At 45.7% G+C, this 24,798-nt stretch overlaps 1 protein-coding gene across 5 annotated transcripts in view; it reads right to left on the bottom strand.

Annotated features, from left to right (window-relative positions):
• Positions 1–12,564: 12,564 nt before the first annotated feature.
• pnpla4 (patatin-like phospholipase domain containing 4) overlaps positions 12,565–24,798 on the bottom strand; it is a 47,986-nt gene continuing 35,752 nt past the window's right edge. For 4 of the 5 annotated variants that reach the window (XM_052026844.1, XM_052026846.1, XM_052026847.1 and 1 more), the window contains 2 exons: positions 14,312–14,464; positions 12,794–12,929 (listed from right to left, as the gene is read on the bottom strand). In XM_052026844.1, the coding sequence (XP_051882804.1) occupies positions 12,798–12,929; positions 14,312–14,464 (285 nt within the window). In that variant the 3' untranslated portion in view covers positions 12,794–12,797. Of the gene's footprint in view, positions 12,642–12,793; positions 12,930–14,311; positions 14,465–24,798 lie in introns of those variants that run through there. The other variant, XM_052026845.1, reaches the window with a different exon arrangement.

Below are 24,798 nucleotides of genomic sequence, written 5' to 3'. Positions count from 1 at the left end.
CCTCATTATAGGAGGGACGTGGAAGCTGTCGAGAGGGTGCAGAGGAGATCTACCAGGATGCTGCCTGGATTGGAGAGCATGTCTTATGAGGATAGTTTGAGTGAGCTAGGGCTTTTCTCTTTGGAGAGAAGGAGGATGAGAGGTGACTTGATAGAGGTGCACAAGATGATAAGAGGCATAGATTGAGTGGACAGTCAGAGACATTTTCCCCAGGGCGACAATGGCTAACACAAGAGGGCATAATTCTAAGGTGATTGGAGGAAGATATAAGGGGGATGTCAGGGGTAAGTTTTTAACACAGAGAGTGGTGAGTGCGTGGAACGCACTGCTGGCTGAGGTTGTGGGGGCAGATACATTAGGGACATTTAAGAGACTCTTAGACACATGAATGATAGAGAAATAGGGGGCTCTGTGGGAGGGAAAGGTTAGATAGAGCAGGATAAAATTGTGGGCCGAAGGGCCTGTACTGTGCTGTAATGTTCTATGTTCTGTTCTAAACTTTCTCCCTCTCACCTTAAAGCTATGCTCTCCGGTATTTGGCATTTCCATCCTGGGAAAAAGACCCTATCTATGCCTCACATAAACTTCGATCAGGTTGTCCCTCAGCCTCCGATCCTCCAGAGAAAACAACCCTTACATCTCCTTACAGATAATACTCTCTAATCCAGGAAACAGCCTTGTGAATTTTTTTCTGCACCCTTTCCAAAGCCTCCACATCCCTCCTATAATGGGGAGACCAGAACTGCACACAAGTGCCTGGATCAGAAGACAGCAAGGAGCAGGCAAACAATCACTCGTCTCAAGCCTGGTCTCCAAACAACTTGTTAGCCTTAAACTTTTATGAAGTAGGTAGTAATAAAACAATAGAAAGATTAAACTTTAATCATAATTACTTTTAGCAATTTGACTTTTAAAGCAATTGCAGAGCAGGGCTTATTCAAATATAAAGGGAAGCTGTTAAGATGCATTAAGACAGCAAGAGCCATTATTCAAAGGGCAACTGCACAAGACTGGCCTTGGGGATTGTGGAAAAAATGTTCTTAACATAGCCACAACCTAAAGGTCGCATTTTTTGAAGGACTGTTTATTAGGCAGAGAGCTATATATAAATAGGCTCTCTGTTGGAGATTGTAATATGTCAAGCACCCCATCAAAACATAGGAAAGTCGACTGGCACTCCTTTGTAGAAATGAGGGAGTGTTGCACTGTTAGACTCACTGACGTTTGGATGAAGTGGTAAGCAGAGACTTGACTCTCTCGGAGAAGTGCAGAAGAGCCCATTGCAGCTTCCAAGAAAGAGCAGGAGACTTATCACTGATGTCTCTGCCTTTATTGCATTCAATTCTGGTTGTCCCCTTATAGAAAGGATATGGAGAAGGTTCAGAAAAGGTTTACCAGGATGCTGCCTGGATGAGAGGGCATGTGCTATAAGGAGAGGTTGGACAGACTTGGGCTGTTTTCTCTGGAGCAGCGGAGGCTGAGGGGAGACCTGATAGGAGTTTGTAACATTATGAGAGGCATAGATAGCCGGTATCTTTTATCCAGGGTCGAAATGTCTAATACTAGAGGGTGTGCATTTAAGGTGAGGGGGGAAAGTTCAAAGGAGATGTGCGGGGCAAGCTTTTTACACAGGGAGTGGTGGGTGCCTGGAATGTCCTGCCAGGGGTGATGGTGGAGACGGATACGTTAAAGGTGCTTAAGAGGCTCTTGGATGGGCACATGAATGTGCAGAAAATGGAGGGATATGGACATTATGTAGTCAGAAGGGATTTGGTGTCATTAGTTTAATTAGTTCGGCACAACGTTGTGGGCCGAAGGGCCTGTCGCTGTGTGTACTGTTCCATGTTCTATATTTACAGTCAGCTCCCAAAAACAGATGAACTGGGCCCTGCCACACATACGTGGGATCTTGCTGAACACGTATCGGCTCCTGCCTTTTCTACATGGTAACAGTAAGCACACATCAACAGACTTGCTAAAGTCATCGAAGGTGGTAATTAAATGCAGGCCCCTTTCTGTTTTTTTTTGCCTGTTAACTAGCAAACTGTTAAGGTTTCTTTGGTGCTAACAATAAGCATCAAACTTAGAGAAGATTTATACAAGGCAGGTAAAGAAATGCTCGCAGAGCCGCTGCCTCACAGTGTTAGAGACCCAGGTTCAGTCCTGACCTTGGGTGCTGCCTGTGTGGAGTTTGCACGTTCTCCCTGTGACCCCGTGGGTTTGATCTGTGTGCTCTGGTTTCCTCCCACATTCCAGAAACGTGCAGGTTGGTAGGTTAATTGGCTGCTGTAAAATGCCTGTAGTGTGTAGGTGAGTTGTAGAATCTGGGGGGAGTTAGAACATAGAACAGTAACAGCACAGTACAGGCCCTTCGGCCCACAATGTTGTGCCAACCTATATAAACCTACTCCACGATCAATCTAACCCTTCCCTTCCACACAGCTCATAACCCTCCATTTTTCTTACATCCGTGTGCCTATCCAAGAGTCTTTTAAATGTTCCTATTGTATCAAAGGATTTGATGGGAATGTGGGATTAGTGTCACTGGGTGGTTGATGGCCGGTGCGGAGTTGGTGAGCTGAAGAATCTTCTTCCGTGCTGTACAGGTCGTCCCATGGTTATGAATGCCCGACTTATGGACAACCCTGCATACGATCAAGCTCCCACAATCTTATTAAATTCAAAAGTCTGGCGTGCATACATACATTCATTTCTCTGAATGGCGGAACTAGTTTCCTCTCTCCACTTTTAGTAATCAGTCTTACGTGCTTTTGAGCAACAGACAAAAAGCTGGAGGAACTCAGCGGGTCAGGCAGCATCCATGGAGGGAAATGGACAGTCAATGTTTTGGGGTCAAGACCCTTCAACCGGAGACATCGACCGTCCATTTCCCTCCCACAGATGCTGCCTGACCCGCTGAGTTCTTCCAGCCTTTTGCGCATTGATCCAGAGTTCAGCATCTACAGTCTCTTGTGTCTCCTTATGTATTTTTGATGCCATTCATTACAGCACTATGGAGGTGTTATTACCATATCGAGTGATTTTTGCGTCTTTTCCGACTACCAGACAAAATTGACTTATGGACGTCCATAAGTTCGTTACCTAAGGATGACCTGTACCTCTCTTTGACCCTCCATGAAATGCTTTTCCCTATAGCTGATGGTACAAGCTCTCAAAGACACAGATTTAAGGTTTTGGGCAAGAGGTACAGGGGAGAGAGTTGTTCACATTGAGTGGTAATGACCTGGAACTGGCTGCCTGGAAGGGTGGTGAAAGCTGAGACAATCAACGATTTGAGAAGTAAATTGGATTGGCACAAAAGGGAAATTAAACTACAGGGTTATAAGGATAGAGCAGTGGAACAGGACTGAGGGGACTGTTCTCCAGGGAACTAGCACAGACTTAGTGGGCCAATTGTCCTCCTGGTGACTGCTGTATTGACTCTCATTAGAGAGGTATTCCTTTACCAAGAGGATGACGGTGCTGGATCAGGTTTGTGGGAAATGGGCTTGAGTCTGGGTTACACTGGGTAATGGTTCAGTGTGGTCTATTGGTGGATGGTGCCATCAGTATCTATCACGGTCATTAGTTGGTCCCCACCATCCGGGCCATGCCATCTTCTCGCAGCTACCGTCGGGCGGGAGGTACAGAAGCCTGAAGTCCCACACCACCAGGTTCAGGAACAGCTACTTCCCTTCAACCATTCGGTTCTTGAACCAATCCACACAACCCTAATTACTGTACTACCTCACTTTGATCACTTTGCACTGCAATGGACTTATTCCACCTGGGTAGTCTACATTGATTCTCCAATTTCAGGTAACCTGCTGCCCCTCTGTCCCTTTTCTCTCTCCTCCTGATCTCCCCAGTTCCTCCCACACCCACCCCAGCCCCCATCACCCTGTTTCTTTCCCCTCCTCCACCCACTCTATCTGCCCCCTCACCCACACACCCCTCCCATTGGGTCCCCTCCCCTCCACTGTTCCCATCTGCCCTCCCCACCTCCCTTAATGGTTCCATGCTCCACCTTCCTCTCCTATCAGATCCCACCATCTGCAGCCCTGTGTCACCTCCCCCTCTCACCTCCCCGCCTCTGTCACTATTCCTGCTCCCCCCTCCTCCCTCTGCCCATCGCCCCTCCTCACCTGGACCCACCTATCACCTGCCAGCTTTTGCCCCTCCCTTTCCCCTCACCTCTTTATACTGGTTATCTCCCCTCTGATCTTTCAGTCCAGCCAAAGGGTCTCAACCCCAAATGTCAGCTGTCCATTTCCTTCCACAGATGCTGCCTGACCCGCTGAGTTCCTCCAGCATTTCGGTTATTGCTTCAGATTCCAGCATCTGCAGTCTCTGGCGTCGCTGAAGGGATAATATATTTACAATCCTCATATTTTCTTACAACATAGGAGGCCATTCAGCCCATCGTCTGAGCCGATTCTTAAAGCAATCCCATTAATCCCTCTCTCTCCCACATGCCCATCAACTACACATTGATCCTCCCGCCAGCACCTACACCAGGGTCAATTCACAGAGGAAACCAGAGCACCCAGAGGTAACCACGCAGTCACAGTGGTCAAATCACGTAGATGCCACGGCCAAGAAAGCTCACCATAGAAATGGGGAGCTATGTGGGAGGGAAGGGTTAGACAGATCTTAGAGCAGGATAAGATATCGGTACAACATTGTGGACCGAAGGGCCTGTACTGTGCTGTAGTGTTCTATGCATGGTAGCGTAGCGGTTAGCGTAACGCTTTACAGCGCCAGTGACCTGGGTTCAATTCCTGCTGCTGTCTGTAAGGAGTTTGTACGTTCTCCCCGTGTCTGCATGGGTTTCCTCCAGGTGCTCCGGTTTCCTCCCACATTCCAAAGACATATGGGTTAGGAAGTTGTGGGCATGCTATGTTGGCACCGGAAGCGTGGCGACACTTGCGGGCTGCCTCCAAAGACACTCTACGCAAAAGATGTAATTCACTGTGTGGTTCGATGTACATGTGACTAATAAAGATATATTATCTTATGTTCATTGAATGGTTATAACAAATTTGACCATTCAGCCATCATGCATGTCTGGCTCTTTACCACAGCAATCACTATTTCCACATCCTTGCTCCTTCACCCCAGTCTTGAATTTCTTTTCCTCACCGTATATTTATCTAATTCCTTCTTGAGGCTTCAAGGGAACCTGCCTCCACCTCATCTGCATTACAGATTTCAGCTGCAATCATTTAACTGTATTTACATTTTATTATCTTTCATAAAATTCAATGTGTAATAAAAAGCATTTCTTGGATACTTCAGATGTGTCAGCTCGCATTGCTCACTATCGTCAGAAAGTCCCAAGTTCACATCCAACTCCAGGAGTAGTACAGGGAGTGGTGCCATCTTTTTGGTGATATCTTTCTGCCCATTTAATGGAAGCAAAAGATCCCATGGTACCACCAGAAGCTTTCTTGGTGCCCTGGTCAATATTTCTATCTCTACTGGAACAGGTCAATCCAATCCTCCGGGTGCTCCGGTTTCCTCCCACATCCCAAAATTGTGCGGGTTGGCAGGTTAATTGGCCACTGTAAATTGCCCCTGGTGTGCAGGTGAGTGGGAGACTCTGGGGGGAGTTGTAAAGAAAGTGGGAGGATTTTTAAGAAAACAGTATTAAGGTAGAATAAGTATAAATGGGTGCTTCAATGGTCAGTGTTGTCAGTGGGTGAAAGAGCCCGTTTTTGTGCTATATCTCTCTATGGCTCAAACCTCAGGTTTAAGGCACTTGTTGACACCATGTAAGCATCTTTCTTTGATCTAATACCTTTTTGAACTTCTCTTGTCAGCCACAGTTGGACCACTTTTCCTGTTGACCTTAAGGTGATATATATTGTAATATCATAAACCTTGAGACAGTAGCCATTGCTTGTTGATTATCTTGCCTTTTAGTGTCGTTTCCCAATCCACTATTGCCAATTTAGACCTCATCTTTGTAGTTTATCTAGAGTTAAGAACAAGTGTATCAAAAACACCATGAAAATAAACATACAGCAAATATTACACTGATTCAAACGCTTTCAGAATAAATTTGAAGGTAACATTTCCTAAAGTATTTTGCTTGATTTGATTTGTTATCTATGCAGAATACACAATAGAAAAATTCAATTTATTCAATCATAATGAAATATCCCAACATTTGAAACAATAGATATTATTTCATTTTGAAATGACTTCAATTACATGCTCATTCTGAGACACAATGTCTTCATCAATGTTTCGGGCTGTGGTCAATAAAGGCACGAGCAGATTCAAAGAGAGCTTGCTGTATGGAATTAAGTGGATTGTGCGAGGACAACAGCTGGTGGTGGTGGTGGAGGTGGGGAGTGCTGGTGGTTTGGTCAAAGAGATAAGTCTGAGGAGGGGCGATTCCAGAGCCTCGGCTCTTAGCAACTGAGGGCACAGAGAATGGAGCAGTTAATTTCAGAGGAAACAAAGGGCTGCAGATGCTGGAATGAATCTAGACGAAAAAGACGATGTTGCTGGAGGAACTCAGCAGGCCAGGCAGCATCCGTGGAGAAAAGCAGGTGGTCAACGTTTCAGGTCAGGACCCTTCTTCAGGACTGAAGATAGGAAAAGGGGGAAGCCCAATATATAGGAGGGAAAAGCAGAGCAGTGATAGGTGGACAAAAGAGGGGAGGCGGGGTGGACACAGGGTGGTGATAGGTAGATGCAGGTAAGAGATCGTGATAGGCAGGTGTGGGGGAGGAGGGGAGAGCAGATCCACTGGGGGATGGGGCAAAGGTAAGGAGGAAAAAAGGGGGGTAGAAAAATGAGATATAGGCTTGGAAAAGGGAAGAAAAGAAGGGGGTGTGGGGGGGGCGGGGAGTTGTGGGGATTACTTCCAGTGGGAGAATTCAATGTTCAGGCCACTTCTCCCACACGAAGTAATCCCCACAACCCCTCACTCCCACACCCCACCCCACCCCCAGCATGCCTCTTCTTTTCTGCAGTCTCCATGTCTCCAAAGTGCAAGGTAAGTTGAGAGATCAAGAATACATCTTTTAGCGTATAAGAGGTTCGTTCCAGAGTCTGGTAACACCAGGATAGAAACTGTCCTTGAGCCTGGTAGTACGTGTTCTCAAGCTTTTGTATCTCGCCCCCCCCCCTGCCCGATGGGATGGGAGGGAGAAGTGAGAATGATTGGGGTGGGAAGGTTCCTTGATTATGTTGGCTGCTTTCCTGAGGCAGCGGGAAGTGTAGACAGAGTCAGTGGAGGGGAGGCTGGTTTGCATGATGGACTGGGCTGCGTCCACAACGCTCTGCAATTTCTTGCGGTCTTGGGCAGAGCAGTTGCTGTACCAAGCCGTGATGTATCCGGATAGGATGCTTTCTATGGTGCAGTGATAAAGTTGGTGAAGGCCAGCGAGGGCATTGGGAGCTTCTAATGACGTTTAAACTTATGGAGAACAAAATGCGGAAGCCACGCAGGTTGAACTTCCATAATCAAGTCTAATTATAATCTGTTCTGACCAAAAAGTCCAGCCACAAGAGACTGCAGATACTGGAATCTGGAACAACAAACAATCTGCTGGAAGAACTCAGCAGGTCGAGCAGCATCTGGCGTGGGGGTGGGCGGAGTGGAGTTGTCGACGTATCGGGTTGGAACCCTGAGGACTGAGAGTGGAGAGGGGAGATGGCCAGTAGAAAGAGCAGAGGGAGAGTGGTGGGACAGGGGTCGGGGGGTGATTGGTGGACCGAGGAGGGGTGAAGGATGATGGGCAGATGAAGCCAGGTAGGGGAGGGGGGGTGGAGTTCGGAGACAGAGGCAGGTGGATGGTCTGAATGTTGAATTTTCAAATTCCAGGTAACCCTAACCTCCTGTGTTCACTCACCCCCTCCTTCCTTCCGATCCACTCCAGTCCTCCCACTTTTACCCCCTTTCCAATACCCCACCTCCCTCCAGCCCCCCCAAGGTTCATTTTCATCCACTCCTGGCTCCATCCACCTACTACCCACACATTTTACCCACCGGATCCCCCTTCCCCACCTGGCTCCATCCAAGGGCATGAGAACACACAAAATAGAAGCAGAAATAGGCCATTCAGCCCCTCAGTCAGATGCGCTCCACCAGTCATTAAGACCATGGATGAACTTTTACCTCGGCACCACTTTCCTGCACAAACCCTGTATCCCTTCACCCCTCGACCCCAAAAAATAAATTGATCGTGTCTTGTCATTACTCAGTGACTGAGCCTTGAGAGCCCTCTTTGGTAGTGAAATTCAAAGATTCACCACCCTTTAACCATAGAACCACAGACCTGTACGGCACAATACACGCCCTTCGGCCCACAATGTTGTGCCGACCTTTAAACCTCACCTAAGACTACCTATCCCCTTCCTCCCACGTATCCCTCTATTTTAAATTCCTCCATATGCTTATCCAGTAATCTCTTGAATTTGACCAATGTACCTGCCTCCACCGCCGCCCCAGACAGCACATTCCATGCCCCAACCACTCTCTGGATGAAAAACCTCCCTCTGATATCTCCCTTGAACTTCCCAACCATTACTTTAAAGCTATGCCCTCTTGTACTGAGCATTGGTGCCCTGGGAAAGAGGCACTGGCTGTCCACTCTATCTATTCCTCTTAATATTTTGTACACCTCTATCATGTCTCATCTCATCCTCCTTCTCTCCAATGAGTAAAGCCCTAGCTCCCTTAGTCTTTCCTCATAATGCATACTCTATGGGTGAAGAAATTTCTTCTCATCTTTGCATTTCACGGCTGACCCTTTATTTTGAGGCTATTGCACCTGGTTCAATACACCTGACTGAGAAACTTGAACTCAGCATCTACACTTGCAAGCCCTTAAGGATTTTGCGAATTTCAAAGAGACCATCTCTCATTCTCTGGAGAGGAGTCAAGTCGAGTTTATTGTCACGTGCCCAAGTACGGTGAGGTACAGGTACAGTGAAAATCTGGAGCAACAATCTGCTCGAGGAACTCAGCAGGTCGAGCAGCATCTGTGGGAAGAAAGGACCAGTTGATGTTTCGGGTCGAAACCCTGCATCAGAACAGTGAAAATGTTGCTTGCAGCAGCATCACAGGCATGTAGGTACAGACAACACACAGAACATAAATTTTACATAAATTACACAAGATAGTGAAGAGGGAGAAAAAAAATGTGCAAAAACAAGACATTAGTGCAAAAAACAAGACACAATCAGAGACAAATCAAAGGCAGTGCAAGAGGTGGTCCGTAGTGTTCCGTTGCTGAGGTAGGGTTGGGGTTGTGCAGGTCGGAACGAGAACCTGTTGGTTGTAGGAGAGTAGCTGTTCCTGAAGCTGGTGGTGTGGGACTTCAGGATTCCTGTACCCCCTGCCTGACGGTAGAAAGACATCGTGGGCTGACCCAGATGGTGGGGACCCTTGGTGGCAGATGCCAGCTTCCTGAGGCAGTGCCTCCTGTAGATGCTGTCAGTAGTAGGGGGGCCATTCTGCTTCGTCTCTCCACGTGAGACAAACTGGCTATCAGTCCCCTAGACCTTTGCTGCACTCACTGTATTGCAAGGAGACTAGACCTGTGCACAATGTTCCAGATATGGTCTCACCAAGATCATAAACAGAACAGCAGAGGAACAGTCCACGATGTATGTGCTGACCACAATGCCATATTAAACTAAAGCTACCTGCCTGCATGTGATCCATTTCTTTCCATTCCCTGCATGTTCATGTGTCTGTCTAAATGCCTCTTAAATGCCACATATTTGGACAAAGATAGCTATTTTCTTGCTCTATAATCTGCTTGAAATAAAGGCCAAATTCTTTAAATGTCAGTTTACATGTTTACTGTTAGGCTTAATCATGTGGTTTCCCCATGTACCACAACCAACTCATGCCTTATGGCTTTATTTAGATTTAAGACCTGGTTTCAGGTTGAACTCTATGTCCTTCAATCTTTTTATAAAATTCTATCATATTTGGAACACTCTTTGCTAAAGCCCCTTAACCACCAGATTATTAATGAACGCTTTCTCATTGCACAATACTAGATCTAAAGTTACACGTTCCCTCACTGCTTCCTCAAGATATTGATCCAGATAACCATCTCTTATGCTCACTGTGAATTTAACCTCTGCACTATTGCTGCTCATTTAGTTTGCTCGGTCTTTATAGAACTTGGAGTTCCCCAATCAATGTATTACCCTTATTTCCTGTGTCCTACATTACCATTACTGTTTGTGGGGTCTACAAACAACTGACAAGGTGCAGAAAAGGGGCAAAAAAAGGGCAGAAGGACCCAGGTAGTGGGAGGGCAAGGCCTGCAGAATCATAGATGACCCCTCTCATCCCTCCCACGATCTATTTGTCCCACTGCCGTCTGGCAAGCGGTACCGGAGCATCCGGGCCAGAACTACTAGACTGTACAACAGTTTTCTCCCCCAGGCTGTCAGAATACCCTGGAGGCAGTCTCAGACAAATACCGCGTCAAAAGTCCTGGTTTGCACAACAGCGTATAAGAACTTTGGCTGCTGCTGAACATGTTATACACTTAGTGCAATACACTGAGTTTTGTATTTTCTTTGTCCAATTCGGCTTTGCACTAACCCTGCACTAATTTTGTATTCTGTATATACCATTTTTGGCACTATTTGTGCTTGTACAATTTTTCTGTCTGTGTTTATTGTATGTTCTCTGTCCTATGTATGTCCTCTGTTGTGTGAGTCTGGGGGAAAATGACATTTCGTTCCTCCATGAGTTTTACAGCATACGGGTGAATGACAATAAAGTAACTTGAACTTGAAGGTGGAGACAGAAGCGTGAATTTCTCCACAGATGCTGCCTGGATGCTGAGTTCCTCTGGCACCTCTTCGCTTTTTTTCATCTAGATTTCAGCATCTGCAGCCTTTTGTTTCTCCTCGTACAGAAAACCCATCATCTCAGGAACCAGACTGATTTGTTGTACTCGCTCTATGGCAAGTATATCCTTTTTAAGACCAAAACTGTACACAATAAACCAGGTGTGGTCTAACCAAGGCCTAATATAGGACATCTTTGCTCCTGTTCTCAAATCCCCTCATAATAAAGGCTGACATACCATTTGTCTTCCTCATTGCTTGCCACACCTGTATGTTACTTGTGTAGAAAGACACCTGGGTTCCTTTGAACATCAATACTTCCCAGGAGACACAAGAGACTGCCGATACTGGAATCTGGAGCAAAAAAGATGCTGGAGGAACTCCTTGGGTCAGGAAGCATCTGTGGAGGGAAATGGACAGTCAGCGTTTCAGGTCAAGACCCTTCATCTGGACTTCATTATTTCACAAACTGTTACCATTTAAAAAACACTCTGCTTTTCTGTTCTGTGCCATCAGAGAGGATATCCTCACAATTTTATGCAAAAAAAAAAGCCGTCCAATCAGGTCGCTTGCTGCTGTGCCTGAACCCAATCTCTAGCACTACCCTCCAATGAATCACCCTACAGACGGGTGTGGAGAGACGACCTGTGAAGGGTGGTGTTTGGTGTGGGCCAGAGTGAGTGGTTGAGCCACTCAGAGTCACAGAGGAATACAGCATGGAAACAGGCCCTTCGGCCCAACTCGTCCATGCCTAACCGACAGGCAAGAAGAGGGGTCCCTTTCAGAACTGGGTCACACCATGTTGAAGGAAACCACTGCAGAATCGAGGAGCAGTAATTTAATTGCTGCAAAACAAAAAGAAGTGTTACTGAGAAAAAGACACATGGGTACCTACCACTCAGTAGTGAAATGTGGAGTTCAGAGTTGTACCCAAGCCAGCACGGTGAATAAGCCATTGCTGGGAACTGGCAGATCCCGCCCCTTATGTAGACAGACTGCCCGGATCCTACAGTCTCTCTCATCACCTCTTATTTGCCGTGATGGAAGCTGCTGCCTCTCTCACGCTTCGGTTGTTTGCAGTTGTCCCCAGCCCAATGACCATTTTACCAATGATGAAAGGAACCTGAGGGGCAACTTCTTCACACAGAGGGTGGTGCATATATGGAACGAGCTGCCAGACAAAGTGGTTGAGGCAGGTACAATAACAACATGTAAATGACGTTTGGGCAGGTACATGGATAGGAAGGGTTAGAGGAATATGGGCCAAATGCAGGCAAAGGGACGAGCTTAGATGGGCGTCTTGGTTAGCATGGATCAGATGGGCCTCTTTCCATGCTGTATCAGTCTATGACTCTAAATCTTTAGTGAAGATAGAAGTTTGCTCAAAAGACCCTTGCTTATATTAACAGGCCACGGTAGTGTAGCGGTTAGCGTAACGCTTTACAGCGCCAGTGACCCGGGTTCAATTCCGGCTATTGTCTCTAAGGAGTTTGTACATTCTCCCTGTGACTGTGTGGGTTTCCTCCGGGTGCTCCAGTTTCCTCCCACATTCCAAAGACGTACGGGTTAGGAAGTTGTGGGCATGCTATGTTGGCGCTGGAAGCGTGGCGACACTTGTGGGCTGCCCCCAGAACACTCTACGCAAAAAGATGCATTTTACTGTGTGTTTCGAAGTACATGTGACTAATAAAGATATCTTATCTTATAAAAAATAGGTAGTACCTCAACAAACCCTCAAAATCCCACTTAGTAAAATCAAGAGCTCAAAATGAGTTGGTGGAGGAACTCAGTGGGTCAGGCAGCATCTGTGGAGGGAAGTAGACAGTCAATCTTTCAGGTTGAGAACCTTCGTGTCTCCATAATAAAATCAACAGGTTGATCTTTAGTCTTAAATCTGTTTTTCTCAATTTGTGTCAAAGCGTACGCACACCAACAAAAAGAGGCCAGTAAGATTAAATAAGTTATTGGAAGTAGTTTTTATTCCGTAGAAAAGTCACAGCATCATCAAACCCTTTGTGATAGAGAGACTCCATCTTCTCTCGGCTGGGTGGGAACAATGCATGATTGACCCTGACGAAATTTGCGACCGACAACTGCAGATGAGATGGGGTGGGTGGGTGGGAGGGAGGAGCAGTGGCAGGAAAGAAAAGGGCAGAGGAGTTATTAAGAGAATACATATTGTTAGAATGCACTGTTTGGTTTAGTTCAGTTTCTATCAATACTTCTTCCTATCCTTGTACAAATCAAATTATTTACACGGAGCAAAGATTGGTGAACACCCACAAAAAGGGCAGTTTAAACATTAGGAGGGAAGGACAAACTTATTTCTCACAAATTATCCCATGCCTACATTACAAATAGATCCAGAAGTTTTATCTCAGCAGGCAGCTTACCATATTGGGTCCGCCTTGATTCCTAGATGGTCCAGTGTCAACAGCAGGATCCAATGGATGAGAAAGGCAAAACCAACAGATCCCACATTGTAACTGTTGCCATGAGCTGTTTGGAACTTGGGTCCTGGGCTCACGAGCTGTCTTTACCTCTACATGCATTAGAGGGAACAGCAGGGGAGCAGATCCTTCGGCCCACCAAGTCCATACTAACCATCAAGCACCTATTTTTACACTACTCCTACCCTAAAGACTTTTCATTCTCCCCACATTCTCATCAACTCCCCACCCCGGATTCCATGCTCACTTATATACGAGGGGCAATTTACAGTGAGGGATTATGCTACCAATCTGCATGACTTTGGGATAGTGTATTTATTTATTTAAATTAATTTTTCATAGATAACACAGGGGAACACGAAACCACAAGTTCTCTTTGACACCAACATGAAGCATGGAGGGTGAAAAGTGCAATTGGCCCATTCCGAGCCAGAGAGTTTCTGAAAAAAATAACTCAATTCAATTTTAAAATCAGGTGTGATTGGTATGTGTTGGGCACCAAATGTTGGTCTCCAAATCAGGTCTTGTCATAGTTGTTTACCTGCTACAAATATTGGCACAATAAGGTCCAATTTACATCCCTAATCTCCAAAACAAATTTCAATCAGTGAAGAGAATTGTATTTAAACTGCCCTGGTTCCTGTGCCCACAATGAGTGGGATGGTTAGTTAAGGAAATGTTGAAGCTGAAAGCTGGGGTGGTTTCAGCTTTCTGTGGTAGTCTGGCAAATAAATTGGGTTATTAATTCCAGTCCTGATTCTGGGGTAAAGCAAACATCATCCGCAGCACAGTCTCACAGCTCTTCAGTCAGATGTTAAATCAGAGGCCAGCTCAGAATCTAGACTACTGTAACTGCTTCATCTATGCAATTGTGCTGGTGGAAATGACCTTATTAAAAAATAACCACATTGTGTAGATACATGCATTTGAACTGCAGCAAATACTTAAGTCAGCATTTTTGAGATAAGGAAACTTTTCTTCCCCTGAAGTATCTGCGCAGCAAATACACTTTGAAAAGTACTCACAATGAAATCTTGCTTTGCAATTGTAATGTATAAATTTTTTTGGTCTTCATCTTGAGGGCAGATGTCCAATTTCCCACTGAATGGTGACACAGTTAAAGTCCTTCCACTGGGTAAGATCGGAAGCCTGTTTGTCAATCCCCCGTCAATCCAAGACTAAAATAAACATTTAAGGAGGAGTCAAGATTAATCAAAAAAGCAAAAAGCTGCAAATGCCAGAGACACAAAATGTCAGGCAGCATTTGTGGAGAAATGGACAATGACCTTTCATCAGGATGAGACTATTTAGATGGTTAAACAAAAGCAGAGCTAAAATGACATATACATACAGAACATAAACAGTATAGCATTGAACAGGCCATTCGGCCCATGATGTTGTGCCAAGCTTGATGCCAATTTATACTAAATGACCTCTTCATTTGTATCATCCATATCCATTCATATAAACTATTACAGTATCTCTGTTTAGAATATCCAGTCAAGCCAATGGAGACAGCTCATTTTATTTACAATACTAGCAACTAAAGCCAGAGAGTTTAATATATAGATGACTGACTAGTATTTCACAACTTTAAAAGTAGTTTACACCCAATGAACCTCTATTTTAAATACACTGCAAGAGGTTATTTGGCCCACTGAGTCCCTGTCAGCTTTCAGTATCAAGATGATCACTTGAATCTCTTCAGCATAGAGGGCTATGGATCAAGTGCTGGCCGAGAGGGTTAATATGGAAGGGTGCCCACTGGTCGGCATGGACAAGTTGGGCTGAATGGCCTGTTTCATGCTCTACGATTCAATGATTAAGAGAAATTCCATTCCCCTCTAATTTCATAGAACATAGAACAGTACAGGCCCTTCGGCCCACAATGCTGTGCTGACCAATGTAAACCTACTCCACGATCAATCTAACCCTTCCCTCCTACATAAGAGTCTTTTAAATGTCCCTATTGTATCCATCTCCACCATCACTCCCGGCAGTGCGTTCCAGGCACCCACCACTCTCTGTGTAAAAAACCTACCTCTGACATCTCCCCTAAACTTTCCTCCACTCACCTTAAACAGATGTCCTCTGGTATTGGCCACTGCCACCCTGGGGAAAAGGTGCTGGCTGTCCACTCTATCTATGCCTCTCATAATCTTATACACCTCCATCAAGTCCCCTCTCATCCTCCATTGCTCCAAAGAGAAAAGCCCCAGCTTGCTCAACCTTTCTCACAAGACATGTTCTCTAATCCAGGCAGCATCCTGGTAAATCTCCTCTGCACCCTCTCTAAAGCTTCCACATCCTTCCTATAATGAGGTGACAGAACTGAACACAATACTCCAAGTGTGGTTTAACCGGAGTTTTATAGAGCTGCAACTTTACCTCGCGGCTCTTGAACTCAATCCCCCGGCTAATGAAGGCCAGCACACCATAGGCCTTCTTAACCACACTATCAACTTGCACGGCACTTTCCCTGTAATTTGTTCTACCTCTCATGCCCATTAACATTCTCCACTTCCTCCCACCCATTCTCCTACTACCCATCTACATGTGGGGCAATTTACATCTGCCGATTAACCTAACAACCAGAACGTCTCTGGGATGTGGGAGGAAACCGGAGCACCCGGGAAACCCACGCAATCACAGGGAGAGGGTACAAACTCCACACGAACAACGCCAGGGGGAGGATCAAACTTGGGTCGCTGGGGCAGCAGAGACAGCTGCTCTTTCTGCAGTGCCACTGCAATGCCCAAATACCTTTGAACTACATTACAGGAGCCTGAGGGCACATACCTCCAGACTTAAGGACAGCTTCTACCCCACTGTGATAAGACTATTGAACGGTTCCCTTATACAATGAGATGAACTATGACCTCACGATCTACCTTGTTGTGACCTTGCACCTTATTGCACTGCACTTTCTCTGTAGCTGTGACACTTTACTCTGTACTGTTACTGTTTTTACCTGTACTACATCAATGCACTCTGTACTAACCCAGTGTAACTGCACCGTGTAATGAATTGATCTGTACGATCGGCATGCAAGACAAGTTTTTCACTGTACCTCGGTACAAGTGACAATAATAAACCAATACCAATACATTACTTGGAAATGAGTTCATTGGATGCAGTAAAGGAGCAAACCCAGCAAATAACTCGTACACTGATAAAATAATCACATTATGTTTTTTGTGATGGTGGTTGAGAGCTAAATAATTAGCCATGACACCACCAATTTAGTTCCAGCTACTGACACAGGTATATCTCCTTCAACCATCCACATTGTGGTCACAGGACATTAACTTCTGTGGTCGTTTTGAAATTAGTTATGGAATTGTACAGCAAAGAGACAGGCCCTTTGGCCTCCAACTTCTACGCCGATCATCATGACTATCTATACTAGTCCCACTTGCCTGCATCAATTCCATATGCCTCTCTGCCCTGCTCATTCAAGTACCTGTCCAGATGCTCCTTAATCCCAGATGGCTCTGCATCTCTGCTGAGTCCTGGTGAAGGGTCTTGACCTGAAACGTTGACTGTCCATTTCCCTCCAACAGATGCTGCCCAACCCGCTGAGTTCCTCCAGCACCTCGTGTGTTGCTCCAGATTTCCAGCATCTGCAGTCTCTCGTGTCTCCATTGTGCTGCTCCACTGTGAAGTATCTTCAAGGTATGCCTACCCTGAAGAGGTTTTCCTCCTCTCTTCGAGGAGAGTTCTGTGAGACCCTCTCTAACTGCTCCCGTGATCTCTGCTGAGTCCTGATGAAGGGTTTTGACCCGAAACATCAACTGTCCATTTCCCTCCATCAATGCTGCCTGACCCGCTGAGTCCCTCCAGCGTTTTGTGTGTTGCTCCAGATGCCTCTTAAGTGCCGTTACTGTTCCTACCTCCACCATCTCCTCTGGCAGCTTATTCCAGATACCAACTACTCTTTGCGTAAAAAAATTATCCCTCGGATCCCCTTTAAACTTCCTCCCTCTCACCTTAAGCCTATGTCCTCTTGTTTAGACAACCCCATCATGGGAAACAGACTTTCTTTTTATTTATCTTTCTCATAATTTAAATGTCTCTATAATGCCATCTATCAGCCTCCTTTCCGCCAGAGAAATCAGACCCAGCCTATCCCATGTCTCATAACTCAAGCCCTCCAATCCAGGCATTATCACAGAACATGGAACAGTACAGCACACCAAAAGGCCCTTCAGCCCACCATGGCTGTGCCAAACACAATGCCAACTTAAACTAATCCCTTCTGCCTGCAGGTGACCCAGATCCCTCCATTCCCTGCATGTTCATCTAAAAGCCTCTTAAATGCCATTATCGTATCTGCTTCCACCACCACCCCTGGCAGCCCATTCCTGGCACCCACCACTCCCTGCATAAAAAAACCATCCTTGTGATTCTTTCCTGCACCCTCAGTATTGTGCTACGAGGGAAATTGTGCTATGGGAGAGCGGGTGGGGCCTCTGTTTATTGTTTCACCTGATAGTGCTGCACCTCATTGGCACTGTGCTGAAGTGTTGGCCTGGATTCTGTGCTCTAGTCTCTGGAGTCAGACTGGGCACTTACAAGCTTACGGCTTTGAGGTATTGGAATTGGTTCATTATTGTCACTTGTACCAAGGTACAGTGAAAAACTTGTCTTGCATACCGATCGTACAGGTCAATTCATTACACAGTGCAGTTACATTGAGTCAGTACAGAGTGCATTGAGGTAGTACAGGTAAAAACAGTAACAGTAACAGAGTAAAGTGTCACAGCTACGGAGGAAGTGCAGTGCAATAAGGTGCAAGGTCACCACACAGTAGATTGTGAGGTCAAGAGTCCATCTCATCGTATGAGGTGCAAGTGATACCAAGTGAGCCACCTGTTAGGTGGCAATTAGAATGACAGGCCTGGCAAGAGGCATGGAAAGCGGGTGGAACAATGCATTGGGGCATTGCCCTTTTACCTTTGGAGACCACCTCAAGCTTGGGGGATGAACTCCTTCATCAACACAGGATACAGGTGAGAGGAGGTGAGTTCAAAGGGGATGTGCGGGGGAAAGTTTTTTTTAAACACAGAGAGTGGTGGGTGCCTGGAATGAGCTGCCAGGGATGGGGGTGGAGGCAATTACCATGTTCATGTGTCTATCTAAAAGCCTCTTAAATGCCACGATCATATCTTCTTCCACCACCACCCCTGGCAGTCCGTTCCAAGCACCCACCACTCCCTGCGTAAAAAAAAACATATTTGTGAGTCTTTTCTGCACCCTCAGCATGAACATACATCATGGGCCGAAGGGCCTGTACTGTGCTGTAATGTTCTAAGTGTTTAAAAGGCTCTTAGATAGGCACATGAATGTGCAGAAAATGGAGGGATATGGACCTTGTGCAGGCAGAAGGGAATAGTTTAGTTAGGCATTTAATTACCAGTTTAATTAGGTCAGCACAACATCGTGGGCCGAAGTGCCTGTTCCTGTGCTGTACAGTTCTATGTTCTATGTTCTGCAAGTGCTGGAAGCCAGACGAAAGATTGTCAACTTGGAAAGATAACTTTTTTTGCTTGCCATAGCAACTACCTGACTTGCCGTGCAATTCCGGGATTTTCCACACTTACTGTTGATGAACATCTCTTCCTTGCTAGCAGCAAGACACAAATGGGCACGTTGCCACACACCAGCCTCCCCTCACCCAGTGAGTCTCGGGTATTAGCAACCTGAGAGGGAGAGCTTCCAGATTTTGTTCTCTTGATTTACCCACCAGAGGATTTTTTTTCCAATTCCTTCTGTAAACATGTTAAACATGTTTCAATCTTCTGTACAGAAAGGAAAGGAATAACAGAACAGTATGTGCACAGTGTCCATGACAATCTAACCTGAGTCTTGATATCATTCTCGTGAATCTGACAGGCACTCTTCCTAAGCCAAATGCAGTATCTAGTTTGTGATGCACAGTGCCAAACTCAATGTTTTCTTCCCTAATTTTCAAAATATGGAGTTCTACCAGTGTACCACTACAAAGCAGAGTTCCATCATGGTTTCAATGCAAAGTTCCATCAGTTACCTCTGCAAGAGAGGTTCAACACTGAGATACAAGAGACTGCAGGAATCTGCAGCAACACACAAATCGCTGGAGAAACACAGCGGGTTAGGCAACATCTATGGAGAGAAATGGACAGTTGACTTTTCAGGTCGAGACCCTTCATGTGGACTGAAAGATAGAGGGGAGATAGCCAATATAAAGAGCTGGAAGGAAGGGGTAGAGCAAGAGCTGGCAGGCGATAGGTGGATCCAGGTGAGGGGGTTATCAGTCCTGATGAAGGGTCTCAACCCGAAACATCGGCTGTTTACTTCCTTCCATAGGTGCTGCCTGACCTGCTGAGTTCCTCCAGCATTGTGTGTATGTTGACAGGCAGATGAGGGAGGGGGGAGAGTGGGACTGATGTCAGGAGCTGGGAGGTGATAGGCGGAAGTGACAAAAGGGATGAAGATGATGGAATCTGACAGGAGAGGACAGTGGAACATGGAATAAAGGGACGGAGGCGGGGAGGGGAACCAGTGGGAGGAGTGTGTGGGTGACGGGCAGATGGTGAGGATGTGGGAGCGGTAAGTCCAACATTGTCTCAACTAGAGCTCTAGCTATGCAACTATACAGCATAGTGTTCCGAGATAAGGTAACTCCCTTATCTCACAGGATAAGGTAACTCACGAGATAAGGTATCTCCCCAGTCTGTCGTCAAAATGGTGCACTGCAATACTTTGTGCCCCTCTGTGAGGGGAGATGAGGGAATGGTATAATGGACAGGATTGTGCTGAAAACGAGCTGGGAGTTGTTTGGAGGACCGGCGATTAGGTAGACTGCATACATCAGTGAATTCTGGATATGTGCACCTGGGCACTGCAGTACAGATGCATGAAATGCACTGCTTGTAGATCACATTGGAAGCCCTGAAAGGCAGTACAGACATGCATGTCCTTCTCTTCTTTTCAAGAGACAGGAACTGCTGCTTGAGGCAATCTGAACAGAAGTCAGTGCCATAAGAAAATATTATTGGAGAATAGAATAGATAAATGTTAACACCTCACTATTTACATACAGTATTGCATAATGCTTCATGTAGGATATTTTGACTACCACGCTTTCTGGGTTTTAGTCATATTACCTTACTGTTATCTACTTTTACAATCTTCCACCACATACACATTTTGAAAAATAGCTTACTTTCCGATAAAGAACCATTAAATCTGATATGTGCAAACAAGCATTGAGCTTCTGATGTAGACAACAACCGTTATTTTGGTTTCAGATCTAAAGATGGTAATTAATCTAAAACCCAGCATGTTGCAAAACAGCAAGGTTCATCACTGGAGGAGAGTTATCAGCTTGGTGTTTTAAGCCTCCCTGCAGTGGTATTGGTATTGGTTTATTATTGTCATTTGTACCGAGGCACAGTGAAAAACTGGTCTTGCATACCGATCGTACAGGTCAATTCATTACACAGTGCAGTTATGTCTGACTACACATTGTTTTTGGAAAGTTTCCATCAACGGTTCACCATGCCTCTAATCTTTCTCAGTCACCAATGCCACAAAGCTTCAGTTTCCTAACACTGGTAGATTAAGTCTCTATCTCATGCCATTGAAGTTAAATCATTCTTCAGTGGATGGCACATTCACCTCAAGGATTCAAAGCCATCTGAAGAGACTCCAACATAAAAATCTAGGCAGACCACCACCCCCCCCCCCCCCCCCCCCCCCCCCCCCCACCAGTACAAATATTCAACAACAGTTTTGGATAACATAGTTCCAGGTTGCCCAGTTCTGATGGAAGGATGTCAACCTGTAACATCGACAGACTCTAAGGACTTTATTCCTTAGAGCATAGGAGACTGAGAGGTGATCTTACAGAGGTATTTAACATCATGAGGGGCACAGATAGGGTGAGTGCACTCAATCTTTTTCTCTGGGGTTGGGGAATCAAGAACTAAAGGGCGTGGGTTTAAGGTGAGAGGGTGGAGATTTAATAGGAACTTGATGGGCAACTTTTTGTGCACAAAGTATGGTCTATGTGGTATGAGCTGTCAGAGGAAGTGGCTGAGGCAGGTACAATAACAACTTTTAAAAGACAGTTGGACAGATACATGGATTGGAAAGGTTTAGAGGGATATGGGCCAAACGCTGGCAAATGGGACTAGCTTAGATGGGGCATCTTGGTCAGCTTGGACCAGTTGGGCCAAAGGGCCTGTTTCCGTGCTGTATAACTCCATGCTGCTCAACCTGCTGAGTTCCTCCAGCAGATTGTTTGTTGAACCTGTAACATTATCTCTATTTTACTCTCTCCATAGATAAGATATCTTTATTAGTCACATGTACATCGAAACACACAGTGAAATGCATCTTTTGTGTAGTGTTCTGGGGGCAGCCCGCAAGTGTCGCCACGCTTCCGGCGCCAACATAGCACGCCCACAGCTTCCTAACCCGTACGCCTTTGGAATGTAGGAGGAAACCAGAGCACCCGGAGGAAACCCACGCAGACACGAAGAGAACGTACAAACTCCTTACAGACAGCGGCCGGAATTGAACCCGGATGCTGACTGACCTGCTGGATGCATTTCACTGTGTGTTTCGATGTACATGTGACTAATAAAGAAATCTTATCTTATATTTCCAGCATTCTCTTCTATTTCAGATTTCCAGCAACTTTTGTGTTCTACATCGCACATCCCAGTGTTTTCTTTTTCCTCTCTTTTTGTTCTCATTCACCTTACCTCTTCCAGACAGGTAACTCTGATGAACACACCTTCACTACCCTCTCTCAGCCAGCACCACCACCACCACTTGCGCCGTTCAGTTTCTCCTGATGTTGCCTTCATACCCTCCACTCCTGTGCTTTTTGCATCGTGTCCTGAGCTCTGACAAAAGATCTCCAACCTGAAACATTGATGTCGCTCCCTTTCCACAAGTGAACCTCAACATTTACTGAGGAAAGGACGCGAGAGTGGGGAATTGTACTTTGATTGGAGCAGTTAACTTCTTCTGTTGTGACTCTGCCGAGAAGGGGCACAGTTACACCTATTTGTACAGGTAGTGGATCTCAACCTGCAAGCTCTGTAGAGTTGTGACTCCTTTTGCATCCTTGAATGGTGTTGCCCCACTATTGATGGGTGTGCCTTCAACCATCTAGACCCAGACTCTGGAATGTCTTCACCAGTTTCCTCCCTCCTCCTTTTTAAGATTCTGGTTAAAACTGAACTTATTCAGCTGCTGTCCTAACATTTCATACAGGGCCCAATATCAAATTTTCTCTGCCATCTCTCCTCTGAAACACCTTGGGCTATTTGATTATGTTAATGGCACAATTTAAATGCAGGTTGTTGTTGCTTTACAGAAAGCCTGGAATAGTTTACTCAATTTCTAATTTTTCACATGGCATTCAGCCCATCAAATCCATGCCAGCTCTGAAAGCAAACTCACCAATCCTATTAGAGTCATACAGCATGGAAACAGGCCCTTCAGCCCAACTGGTCCATGCCCACCAAGACGTCCATCTAAGCTAGTCCCATTTGTCCATGTTTTGCCCATGTCACTCTAAACCTTTCCTATCCATGTACCTGTCCAAGTGCCTTTTAAAAGTTTTTATTGTACCTGCCTCAACCACTTCCTCTGGCAGCTCGTTCCATATACGGACAACCCTCTGGGAGAAAAAGTTGCCCCTCAGGATTCCTATTAAATCTCTCCCCTCTCACCTTAAACCTATGCCCTCTAGTTCTTGATTCCCCAACACTGGGAAAAAGACTGTGCGCATTCACCCTATCTATGCCCCTCATGATTTTATACCCATCCATAAGAACAGCCCTCTACGCTCCAATGAAAGAAGTCCCAACCTGCTCAACCTCTCTCCATAATTCAGTCCCTCGAGTCCCAGCACCATCCTCGTAAATCTCCTCTGCACTCTTTCCATCTTAATGGCATCTTTCCTATGGTAGTGTGACCAAAACTGAACACAATATTCCAAATGTGGCCTCACCAACATCTTGTACAACTGCAATGTAAAGTTTTAGCTGCTCAACCTCTCTCCATAACTCAGTCCCTTGAATCCTGGCATCCTCGTAAATCTTGTCTGCGCTTTTTATGGCTTAATGGCATCGTTCCTATAGCAGGGCAACCAAAACTGAACATAATACTCCAAGTGTGGCCTCACCAACGTCTTGTACAATTCCCTCACTTATTTCCCTGTAACCTGTTCCCTCTTTCCTTCAGTATTAACAAGTGTTGCATGATATTGAATGCAAAGGTGGCCTTCTCCACCATGACACGTTCAATGTGTTGCACATACATACCTACCACCCCAGCTGATGCCGGAGAACCCTATTGTGTCTCCATCTGCTCAATCCCCGTCAGAGACAAAAAACACCTGGTGCTGGCAGAGCACTCTTGATGCAGGTCCCATCATAAAAAGCACATTTATAGAACAGAATAATGAATAATGCTCCTTATTTGCATTGTGACCTGCACAATATACTATGACATATTATCCTTTTCACTTGGAAAAAGTTATAACTTTCCAATTGTATTTTTGGTTTGAAGCACTCCCTTCACAGTGCACAGTGCACAAAGCACAGTGTTCCCTTGAGAAGGAGAGTAGCACTGTTCATAGCAGTGGTCTACTAGTTGAGTCTAGCAATGAAATACTGAACTGGGGAGGCAACAAATCCACTCAGTCAGTATGAGTTACAAGCTAGAGGAAATGAGTTGGATTGGTAAGTATGGACAGAGTCCTTCCTTAGCTAGTGCTGGATCTGGGAGTAAATCAGTGGCAGAACTGTTGAGAAACTCCAGTAGGTCCCTGCCCCACTGTTGTTCTCAATCCAAAGTACAGCCTTCATCGGCTGAGGTAATGAGTACAAGAGTTGGGAAATCATGTCAGTTATACAATACGATGGTTATACTGCACTTTGAGTATTGTGTGCAGTTCAGGTCGCCCAGCTTTAGGAAGAATGTGATTAAGAAAGAGACAGTGCAGAAAAGATTCAGTAGCATGATGCCTGGACTGGTGGGTTTGAGCTATGAGGAGGGCAAGCACGGCAGTGTAGCAGTTAGCGTAACGCTATTACAGCGCCAGAGACCCAGGTTCAATTCTGGCCGCTGCCTGTAAGGAGTTTGTACGTTCTCCCCGTGTCTGCATGGGTTTCCTCCGGGTGCTCCGGTTTCCTCCCACATTCCAAAAGACGTATGGGTTAGCAAGTTGTGGGCGTGCTATGTTGGCGCCAGAAGCGTGGCGACACTTGTGGGTTGCCCCCAGAACGCTCTACGTGAAAGATGCATTTCACTGTGTGTTTTGATGTACAGGTGACTAATAAAGATATCTTAAGGAGAGACAGGATAAGCTGGAACTGTTTTCCCTGGAGTGAAGCTGAGGGGTGACCTTATATATAAAATCATAAGGGAGATAGATCGGGTAGATGGTCACAGTTGTTTTCCCAGTGTAGGAGAGTCTAAAAATAGAGAGTATAGGTTTAAGGTGAGA

This window comes from Pristis pectinata, chromosome 11 (assembly GCF_009764475.1).
Source record: "Pristis pectinata isolate sPriPec2 chromosome 11, sPriPec2.1.pri, whole genome shotgun sequence".
NCBI lineage: Eukaryota > Metazoa > Chordata > Chondrichthyes > Rhinopristiformes > Pristidae > Pristis > Pristis pectinata.
This window is presented reverse-complemented; position numbering and strand designations above follow the sequence as displayed.